The sequence below is a fragment of the Dromaius novaehollandiae genome, chromosome 1, assembly GCF_036370855.1.
Source record: "Dromaius novaehollandiae isolate bDroNov1 chromosome 1, bDroNov1.hap1, whole genome shotgun sequence".
Taxonomy (NCBI): Eukaryota; Metazoa; Chordata; class Aves; order Casuariiformes; family Dromaiidae; genus Dromaius; species Dromaius novaehollandiae.
This window is the reverse complement of record NC_088098.1, coordinates 181,661,770-181,673,773: the sequence shown is the minus strand read 5'-3', so window position 1 is coordinate 181,673,773 and position 12,004 is coordinate 181,661,770. Positions and strand designations below refer to the sequence as shown.

Sequence of the window (12,004 nt, the reverse complement as noted above, 5' to 3'; positions counted from 1 at the left end):
TTGTCTGATGTGGAAGGTTTGCTGTTTATGGAGTATATCTCGCTAGAAGACATTACTGCATTACAGGAAAAACTTCATTGCCAAATTTATTTAAATAAATAAATCACTCAGTATCAGAGAAAAATTCTGCCTAAATGAAACACAGTTTGTCCACTGCTTCTGATATCTCATTAGGAAAAGGTGGGATTACAAAATTAACCTGTTTCAGCCTAAACTGAGTTACTGGAAGTACTAAACAGTCTTCTTTCTCTTCCTCCTCCCACCCCATTCTTATGGAGAAACACACACACAAGAAACATCAAGACAGATGAAGATCACTTAAGCATAATTTAACTGAAAAATTCTATATGAAATATATAGGTAGGTAATCTTCACTCTCTCATTGATGGGATAAAGACGAGTGTTGTGCAGAGCTTTTCTGTCTTTCGTTGGGTGTCCCTCTCATTCTGCCTTACAGATCTGTGGGACAAAGTACTGCCATCCTCCAGTTTTCAAGTTCACACTTGCTAGATTTCCACACGGTTTATGTACTCATTAAGCACAATTTCATATCTGGAAAATCTGCTCAAGTACTACAGCATAGATCAGTCTTCCACATATTTTGCCAGTCATACGAGTCACAGAAACCAAATAGCTCAGTCGTGAGAGTCTGCTATACCACCCTGATCTAGACACACGACTAAGAATTAATATTCTTTGCCAGTCATACGAGTCACAGAAACCAAATAGCTCAGTCGTGAGAGTCTGCTATACCACCCTGATCTAGACACACGACTAAGAATTAATATTCTGAATAACCTGGGAGGGAAGCAGAGGACAAATTTGAACAACTCCTATGACTTTATTTGAAATAGTTATGAATTTTAGGGGATTAGGAACACAAAGGAAAAAAAAAGAGTTGCATCAGTACCTTTGGAAGTTAAAAACAAACCACTGTTTTCTCTTACCGGCAAAAATATTTTACATAAGATCAAAGAAATTACTTCCAAAGACTCTGAGTCAAATATCTCTTACCTTCTTTTTCTCCTTGATGCTTCAAAAGATTTTAAAAAGTATATTCCTTCTTTGACAGTCAAGTAGCTCTACTACAAGATTAACTTTTTACTAAATGAGAAACTTGACTTGTAGCAGTAGGGCTTAGTAAGAGAAGGGGTTACAAAACAAGTCATCTCATCAGAAAGATTCTTCTGTGCATCTTAGTTTATTTCCAACATGCTCATCTCCCAGAGATGTTTTTACCTTTCTTCAAAGCAAACCATTTAACTAATGGCGGAAGATTAAAAGTTGCAGAGTGTAGGACAATGCACAGCCACATCTTGAATCTGTGGAATATACTTTATTCTGAATCTTGTTTCTCTACATACAGGAGATTATAAAGCCTTTAATATCTTTGTAGCAGCTGCTATGAAATCAGTCAAAGCAACTTAATGTTATAGGGAATTTTAATACATATTATTTCTGTTTACATAGGAACGGGGCGGGGGGGGTTGATGAAAATTTGTTAACAAGCAGATTCTAATCTTTCTTATAAGCCTTAGAAACCACTGTTGAAAAGCAAAGCACTTGAGATAGAAAATACGTATGTTTTGCCAGTGATCTTGCAAGTAGATATTTTGTCGGATACCTGCTTGCCTCTCTTCTGAAGAATGAAAAAGAAGATTCCTGTCCTCATAGTTTGTAAATAAGCAATCACACATTGACTGGGCTCTAAGAATGAGATGTTTATGAACTCAATGGGTATTCTTCATTCTAGGTACAGAATTCATCAGCATCATCTTGAAAACAATCTACTGAGCTTCAAATAGAGAAAGGCAGTCTGAATTTAGGCTCTCAAAACCTAAAAAAAGGCTGAGACCTTATCTAAACAGCAGCAAAAAAAGTGCATACATATTCCATTGGTTTCTGGCCACTGTTACACAACACTATTTGTTGTAAACAGATTGGGAGTAACACAACATAAATATTTTAGAACATATAATGCAGCAGAGAGTTAATATGGAAGTGACTACCCATGAGGAAAGGAAATATATCCTTTCATTAAAAGCTACAGAATCAAGTGCTCTTAATCTTTAGCTTCTTAGTCTTCTCTTATATCTAATTTCCCCACTTGCAGCAAAAGGAATTTGGGGAATATATCTTTGGTAGTTTTTCCATTAAACAGATGAAATGTCAAAACCTCTCTGGTCTGAGTCACATTTAGGTTGCCTAGGACTCAAATACCTACTACTGGCTGTTTCCCAAACCCACTGCAAAAAGATTAAACCAACAACAACAACAAAAAAACGGTTGGAATGCATACTCTTGTTCCAAGGTGAAGTAGCAAATGAACAAAATTAATATCCAACTTTAAAACTGTAGGCCACTGCAAAATTTCAGATTTTTTTTTCTTACTATTGGTCTTTTACTTCACAGCTGTTGTTTCTTTAAAGAAGCCTATCAATATATTAATATGGACAATCTGGTACCATTTAGTAGGTCACTTTTTAGTCTACATAGAGCTGCATATAGAGGGTCTTTCAGCATGCACTGAGAAATGTGAGGCACAGAAAAAAATAGATAAATAATCACCTCTTACAGAGACATTAGTCTCTTCTCCATTATTGCAGCTAACACAATAAACCTGCTGACTTGTAGTGGCTAAAGTTACGAGTTATACAAGTCCAATAGTCTATGAAGACAAGAGCCGCAAGGCAGCACGCTAGCTTCTTCGACAAGTAAATTGGCAAGATTGTGTACAGCACATCTATAACCTTTATACAGTGCTAGCAAAATTATTAGATTTTGGTTGCCAAAATGTAGTTTTTCATTTGAAGAGAACTGAAAATTTTCTCTACTCTCTAGAGCAAGGCGCAGATTTAGGGAATATGGGTTGTATTGCAAACAGTTTTATTCACAACCATTTCTAGCCCATGAAACTCCTCTAAATATCAAAAATAATTGAAGTCCAACAGTCTAGGAATGGTAGGTGGAGGTAATATACCCCACACTGCTAACTTTGCACATCTGATCAACAATAACCAGACCATTGGTTTCTGAGGTTAAAAAAAAAGTGTTTCTCAGTGCAGTGTGTTGCATGTCATCGAACATAAAACTCTGCACTTTGACTCAGTTATGCACACAAGTATTTCAGTAAGAGCACTGTGTAACAAAAATACATACTAAAGTCATGAGAGCTAAACCTTAAATGCCTTCAGAACATTATTCCCTAGGTCATTCAAAGACTTCGTAGAATGATCCACTTTAAGAAAAACTGTTCTCTCCAGCAAAAGAATAGCACAGACAATGAAATATAGGTATATTTTAAATAGCAAGAAAAATCTACTTTGTGATATAGATCATCATCTGCTGTTATCAAGAGACAGATGAAGTTTGAGGAATGTTGTTTGAAGCAAGCATTAATGAGTTTTACAAGCAACTGTTAGTTTGTTAAAAGTGGTATTTTAAGGTAGCCATCCAACTTTAATATTAAACATGCAAACAGATAATACCTTAAGCATACTGCCTGGTACAATTATTTATCTGCACCAAACTCATTTAACCATGATTAGAACATGCTTCAAAGCTATCCACAGATTTTTGCTACCTGCACTGAGTATATTACAGATAATTAATAGTATAGTGAGACTTTACCAATTAACTAACATCCCAATTAAGACAGTTTCTTGTAGCAACCAGGTTACTTATATTGAAATAGCAATTTGGTTATTAGCTTAGCAAAGCCAAAGCAAAACTTAAATTGTCTTACCACATCATCTGTCAGTGTCTTGATATTTAAATGCTGTAAATCAAAGAAGAAACCAGTCATGTCACAATCACACAATAAAAAAAATTAAAAAAAAGTGGCAGTTACAGTGGCAGTTACCCAAAAGAAAGTGCAAGTTCAACAGCATTGAATCATGGCATTTGAAGCAGTAGTTTCCTTCGCAAGCTGTACTTTGTTGGCTTACAGTGCACAGCAAGTTATTTTGGACAATACTGTGTACACTCAAAAATGTGGTAACCCAATCCTTACATAGAATAATACCGTGCAGACTTAGACCAAACAAAGCTTGAAGCAAATTATAACACATTTACAGCTAAGCATACTAGAACAGACGAACTGCCCGTAATTTAGCGATTAAAATTATGTCTCTCCAGAAAGGTCAATTCCTTGGTGGCGCCCCCAGAGCCAAGAGATTTTAAACTGTGACCAACAACCATGGAACTCTTCAACAGTTCAAAATGCAGACTGCCAAGCTACAATATTTGAACAGTTAAGACTTAACTACCCTCAAGCAATGCCAGTGTAGCAAGCAGAGAATGTAGTTATTAATAGAAACTCACACAAGCATTAATTAGCAGTACTATCCAAAAAGCTGTAAATTGTCACTCACTGCTGTGTGAAACAGCAGTTCCTGATCCAGCTCTCTTGCACTGCAGGCAGACAAACACAGCAAGTGCTAGGGCACCCAGGTTCTGCACAAAACCCAAGAGCAGCACTGAAGAACACAGGGGACTGAAGAGCCCAGTGTTGCAGGGATGCCATTTACAGTTTTATATGAAGAGGATGAGAACAGGCTTGGAAGGGAAAAGGGGAGAATCTAAAGTCATATAGTTGGCAAGATGGATTCTTTACCTAACCTTTCGCTCCGCTCACTTCACACACATGTAACCACTGCCTGGTGCACAAACTTGGCAGCAGTCACAGTGATTGTCAATGGCTATATCCAAGCTATTCAGACTTGGCAACTCCTGCCACGTCCTCACCAAATCAGCAACACCTAAGAACTGTTGCTGAAAACATCTTCACTGGCCCTTACCTCAGCACTGACATGCTTTGTGTTAAGTCAAATATTACACTATGATAGCTTATTAGTATTGTCAGGAAACTGTTAAAGAAACATCTGATGAAATGCTATGAAGTTAAAAATAAAAAGCAATTCATGTATGAGTAAACACTCAGCACTCAGTGACAAACCACAAGTTCTACCATCAATAATTAAAAAAAAAAAAAAAAAAAAAAAAAAAAAAAAAAAAAAGAGAGAGAGAGAGAGAGAGAACTATGCCAGTACTGCACATTTATGATGATCCTTTCCACATTCCAACCAACAAGCATTTGTAGTAAAATGACAACGATAACAAAAGGGAGAACATTTCAGTCTCTAGTCAGGAGAATCTTCCATCCTGGTCTTCCCACTGTTGTTCCACCACTGCAGTGGTGGATCACACTTTTGTCCCACACACTGCTGGGGTTTATAACTGGTTATTCTCCTTTTGCAAATAGCAACAAGGATAGCATGAGTACTAACTTTAGCTAGCCATTTGCATGACAGCCCCCTAATTTACATTTAGCAAGTTCTTAGTAGAATACCTCTATACTGAAGTAATTAAAACAGCAGGAAGAAAACACTAACATTCAGTCTTAAAATTAAACTTTGTACTGATAATAAATACTTAATCCTTTTTCATGCTCTCAGCTGGAACACCTAAGCCTTAAGCAATGCACAGGCATCATTCTGAAGCTCATGGTAGGACAGCGAGTAATCTACTTAGAATCAAAGTCTTTTGCATTATGTCTTTTGAGAAGAAGTTTGAGAGGAGGTGCTCATTCACATACATTCCACTAAACAGACGTAGGAACCACAACATCAGGTCCACTGTCACGTAGGAATAGATACTGGATGTTCTGTGACTGCTTAATAGAAAACACCATGATAATCCATGATACCAAGGCAATATTTTTCAGGTTCAGGGCTCATTCTTTGAAAAAGACAAAAATTAGTGGGATGGCTCAAGCCAGTCTCCTGGCTTTTAAGTTTCACTTAAACTGAAATTTAGCAGTGGAATTTAGCGTGAGAAAGGCTGAAAGTTCTTTACGCCCCCACATCAGGGCATCTCTCCAACTTAAGTCATCTGACTACTTAGTGAAAAAGACTACCATGCAACCAACTTAGGGCTCCATAATGGGTTAAGAAACGTAATATGTAGCTATGAGTCTTCTAAGCCTGCTTCTCTTCAGTTTACCAGCTACCAACAGAGCAGAAGCCTGAAAATACCAACATAAGAGCTCACGCAGACAGCATTATAAGGCCTGGTTTGAAAGTGACTGCTACTTAACTAGCACTTACCTGGCAAGTTTGGAAACACTGTATTTACAGATCTCTTTAGAAAGTATTAGGAACCCTACAAAGACTGTAACCTAGTGTTCAGAGCTTCTAGAACTTTAATATTAAAGCACTGTATGACTTGCAACAAGACATCTAGAAGACATTGTGAATCTTGTTATATCACATTTCAGTTAGAAATGCTAGTTAGAACATGAAAACTCAGATGATCTTTTCCACCTCAGCCCACGGTTGTTGCTAAAAACATAATATGAGCCTACAGACAGGTGCTGCTTTGCAGTAGATGAAAATACTAATATGCTATTTTGTGCCTTCCATGAACTACTCCAGAAAAATAAAAATTATTGCTCATAAGAACATAAAAGCTATGTAGATTAGTCTGATTATTATATAGAAACTAGCTATGCGAAATTGAAAATCAAGTTAACAGCATTTTAAGTATGTAAACATCCTAGTCAAACGGATAAAAACATGAAGAGATTAGGATGTTGACGAGGGCTCTTAGTCCAAATTTGTATAGATCAGTAGCACCCACAGTTAGAAAAACATAGGTATGACCATTACTGAGTTTCCAGCTATATAAACACATTTATTAAAAAAAAAAAAGTTCTGATAATCCACACATACATAAAAGATATTTTGGCATCCAAGTCCTTTTTTGGATATTCTTCCTTGCTTGCCTTGCAAAGGCAAGAAAACCTGCATAGCTTCTTTGATAAATTAAGAGTAGCTTATAGTCTACAAGTAGCTACGAGAAAAGAAAAAAAAAAAAGAAAAAAAGAAAGTTAGAGGAGTACTTAATCAAAATACAATTAGTTTTAGAAGAGCTGGCCAACTTAAAGCTGGATTCTGAAACGAAATAAACCAAAACTAAAGATGTTCATATAATTACACAATCCCCTCTGTACCTTTTTAAATTAGGAAAGTGAGGGGGATATAACTTATCACACCCAGCAATGGATTCTGTCAATAAACAGATTCAACACTGGCTTTTCTTCCCTGAAAGCTATTCTCTAGCTGAAACAACTACAAGACTGAAGCAAGAATTGCAAGGAAATCTGTGGACTTAGTTACAGAGATGTAAATTGGATGATTACTGTGAACCCTATTACTTTAGAAAGAATCTTCTTTCTCACAATATTGACTTGGCAATTTTCTTACCTCAGGCCATAAGAGTATTTCAGGAATTGTGGTATAATCAAACAGTATTTTGTACTTTTCTAATGTACAACTTCAGCATTTATTTATTTAATGTCTTTTACACTCACACACACACACACACACACACACACACACACACACACACACACTTTGAAAATCAGTCTGAAAACCAGTAAGGAGCAAAATTATCTTGATATAACAGTTTCTACCTAATGATATTCTTTAGGCATTGATGAGTTAAACTCAAAATTGATGCTTACAGGTAAGATTATATAACAAAGTGCTAGAATGTAGTGATAAAATTTAATATTATGACCCACTGTGTTAATTCAAGCCAACAAAGACAACAGCATGAGGAATCATACAATTTTACAAAGCTGCAATAAAGTGTTTTAGGTAACATCTGTTCAGTCATCATTTCTTTAAAAGACTAGTTTATATTCAAGGTCTTACACTGCAGTGTAACTGCAACAATAATTCTGTCACTTCTTAATTAAAGCCATCGATACAGATCCTTCTTACCTTTCTCATCTATCACTGCTACTCAAACAATGCTTTTTCTCTCAACTACCTCTTTGTTTGATTTACAATTGCTGTCAATGGCAAGTGTTAATTTTTCATTTTTAATAAATTGGTGCAAACAAGAAAGTCTTCTGGATTCAGATTTTATATATATATATATATACACACACACATACACATATACATACACACACTCACACACACACACATTATATATATATATATATACACACACATACACATATACATACACACACTCACACACACACATTATATATATATATATATACACACACACACACATATACATACACACACTCACACACACACATTATATATATATACACACACACACATATACATACACACACTCACACACACACATATACATACACACACTCACACACACACATTATATATATATACACACACATACACATATACATACACACACTCACACACACACATTATATATATATACACACACATACACATATACATACACACTCACACACACACATTATATATATATATATATATATAAAAAGAACTTAATCAAAAATACAATCTAGAAGTCACCAAAGACTAGTCAGTGATATACTGAAATTAGCAGAAACACTAACTTCAGTTAGAAACTGAAGTTGATGTTTTTGAGGACTAGCATCCACAAGATTTAGTCCCAACAAAGCGCAAGTAACCTAGCACCCACCCCTATGATTTCCAAATATTTCAAAGGAGGGAATTAAAAAAAATAAAAAAAAAAAAAAAACACCACACCTACAGGCTGGAAGTGGCAAGCAACTGCTTTTTACCCCCTACCATAAATTTCAAAAGCTTGCCTGTCAATATATACACAGAAAACAGGCATAATCTCTGCCATCCTTTTATCCATTTCCCCTTTTCCCAAACTCTAATCTTCAAATTAGAATGTAAGAACTTTGAATAAGCTAAAGTACCAGAGTAGCATATAACATTATTGCCTTCTACTCTTAAAAGAGTCCCACTCTTCCAAATCTTGGCCCTACTGAACAAAGCCAAGCTGATGAGGCTTTAACTGCTTCAAAATTAATCATGACTCCTTCAAAAGAGCTTTGTTTTATTTTGTTTTAATAACTCTGTAAGGGACCTGAGAGAACTAAGGAATTACAATTCACATTGACTTCTGAAAAGCTCGCTTATTCAGAAAGGCAGTACTTCAAGAAGCAGTTTGACTGGAATCAAAAGCTATAATTATTGACCCCAAAGACTGCTCCCCCCGCAAATGAAGAATTGAAGCAGTAATAGCAAGAAATTTTCCTACTACTATACTAGAATTTTCTTTGGAAAAAAAAAAAAGTACCTGTTAATGATGTCAACTCTGTCATCCAGAGATAGATGACAAACCCAGCTCTATAGACAACGGATACTACCTCTGACTCTCCTTAAGGCCACTCAGTGAAATAATGGCATATTTAGAACACAATCCAGGTTAGAAGGAGGACTGTCACTCTCAATTCCACATCAACACCTGAGGGTCAGATCTTTGCTCTAAGAGATTACTTAAAAAGATGAAAAAGGGGACTACTGTCTAAGATCAAATGTTTTTATAACTTACAGAGTTTGACAAGATGCTGTCCTGAACTGAGGAAAAATCTCAGTTGTCCCTGCTTAAAGAGTTTCAGAAATTGCAAAAGGGGAGAGGGGGGAGATGATCATATACACTAAATATACGTGTGTGTGTCTGTGTACATACACTGAATCAGATACCTGAACTCAACCCACTTCATTTTCAGTGGCTGGGTCCAAATCCAACTTTGTGACTTCAAAAATAAAAAATAAAAAAAAGAAAGAAAGAAAAAGAGTCAGCTGATGCCCACATACCTTAAACTGCATATGCTCAGAACCACTAGCCTGGGAGGTCCTGCAAGTACCTCAGATGAGCCCTTCCACAACAAACAAAAAGCCTTCCTTCACTAAAAAACCAATCAGACATCATCTCAAAGAATTCTCAGTCGCTCACATCACATATCTGATAGGGTTATGCTCCTTATAAGTTGTTGTATTTCTATCTTAACATGTGGTTAGGGGAAGAAGAGTAAAACTGATGGCAATATTCTATTTGCCTAAGGACTTAACATTGTTATCACCAATAAGTAATTGTCAATCTGAAGAACACATAAATTTTTATATTCCTCTCCCAAAGGAATGATCCAGCCATCAGGTCATACTCCCCAACCCTTCAGACTGAGCAGGCCACACAGGTTTTTACTCAGGGACTCTATGCTAAGGAATGATCCCTGATGAATGACCAAACATGTCACTTGCATGACTAAAACGCAGGCATCCCCCAATAGGTGCATACCTAGTTAGAAAGACAAGTAAACCACTGTCGGTCACACTGTTACATGCACTGTTACATACATGCACATTCTAGCAAATTCAAGCAAAAATAGGTACAAGGACTTTGTTTAAATAACAATCTGTGTGGCTACTACATGAAAGGGATTCTAGGAAACAGGAATGCAAGGAGCAAGTGATGGCCTTTCAGGGTAGTTTGTCCAGCCTGCAGCTTGGTATTGCTGTTGGTTAGGAAGTACGGTATACCTTTTGGATCCTGCTCTCAAATGGCAGATAGTCCAGTACTGTACGCAACACAAAGAGGCCTTAGCATCAAGAACCTAATAAGTGTTAGGCATTACAGTAGCGATTCTGTAGGTGCATAACAGAGCTCAGAGCAGGTGGCCTCAGAGCTGGCTGAGCACAAACACCAACAAGCACATCAGCTAAACACGAGTGTTGTATGCATCTGCTCTGCATGTGGCAGATGCAAAACCTTAGAATATTATCTGTCCCGGCTTTAATACTTGGAAACTGCATCACGTCTAAATAAGACTTGGCTAGTCTTGGGAAGGAAGCAGGGGGGAAAGGTATTAAAGCTTATCTCATACATATACTATCTTGGTAACGATTGTCAGCTCTTTTGAGCTTTCCAATTTCTATGTTGGCCTAAAGCTCAGGAAGGTGAGGTTGTGCAGAACTCTACTTATCCCTTAAATTCAGAGGCTCGGTTTTCCTGCTATAAAAGCCTTCTGATTAGTCAAATACCACTTACGCCACCAAAAATCCACCTTTAATACAAGTAACATCACTTTAGAGCTGAAGGCCTGCTCCATTTCCCTTGCAGCCTACAGCTGTCAGACAGGGACTGAGCAAACGAGGCTACAGGATGAAGAAGCGAGACCAGAGCGGACCGGCTGAAGAACACAGCCGGGCCCTGCGGGTGACGCGAGGTGCAGCCGGCGCGCACCGCGCAGCCCGGTGCCGGCCGGCGGAGCCGTTTGGAGCCCGGCTCTCCCGACCGGCCCGCGGTGACGCGGCGGGCACCGAGGGCACCGGGAGTGGCTCATACTTACGAATTTGGGTTTCCTGCCGTCCGCCGCCTCCTCGGCGCCGCCGGCCCCCGGCGGGCCCTTCCGACGCAGCGCCTTGTTCTCCCTCCCGCCGCGGCCCGGCGGCGAGGACGGGACGCAGTAGCGCGGCCGCCGCGCCTCCATAGCCGCGTCTGGAAGCGGGGCGGGGGGAACCGCCGGCCGCGATGGGAACCGCCGGCCGCGATGGGAACCGCCGGCCGCGATGGGAACCGCCGGCCGCGATGGGGCCTGGTCCCGGCGGCAGCCGAGCTGGGCGCTCACGGCTCTAATTAGAGCGGCTTAGCCGGGCCCGGCCGGGCGGGGCGCCGCTCGGGGGAGGGGGACTCAGCGCTAAAGCCGCCGCCTCAACCCAGCAAGGGATTTAGCGAGGATCCTCTAATCCCGGCAGCGGCGCTGGCCGTTGGCCGCCGCCCGCTCCCGGCTGGCCCGGCGGCTGCCGCGACCGAGGCGCCGCCGCGTCCGAGTGCGGGAACGGGAGGGGCGGGGAGACAGGGGCGCGCGCTCCTAACGGCCGCCACCCGGCGCCTGTCAGAGCCCAGGAATGTGCCGCCGTCCGAATCGTCCCGCCACTGCCGGCCCCGCCCACGGCGTCCTCACACTAGCCAATCCACGGCGGCAGGCGGCAGATGTCCTTTCTTCCGATTGGCTCTCCTCCTGCCAATCTCCAGTGAATTCCCCTGTTCTCGCAAGGCGCCATCGAGGAGGCCCGGTGACCGCATCTGTTTGCGCACGCCGCCTCCCCGGACTACATGTCCCAGGGAGCAGCGCGGCCCGGGCCCGCGGAGCGCGGCAGCGGTTGCATGCCGG

General features: G+C 40.0%; 1 protein-coding gene across 3 annotated transcripts in view; it reads right to left on the bottom strand.

Moving 5' to 3' along the window:
• DIAPH3 (diaphanous related formin 3) overlaps positions 1-11,796 on the bottom strand; it is a 244,212-nt gene extending 232,416 nt beyond the window's left edge. For all 3 annotated transcript variants that reach the window (XM_064504793.1, XM_064504794.1, XM_064504795.1), the window contains exons 1-2: positions 11,180-11,796; positions 3,746-3,778 (exon numbers count right to left, since the gene is read on the bottom strand). In XM_064504793.1, the coding sequence (XP_064360863.1) occupies positions 3,746-3,778; positions 11,180-11,320 (174 nt within the window). In that variant the 5' untranslated portion in view covers positions 11,321-11,796. The remainder of the gene's footprint in view (positions 1-3,745; positions 3,779-11,179) is intronic.
• Between the last annotated feature and the right edge of the window lie 208 nt (positions 11,797-12,004).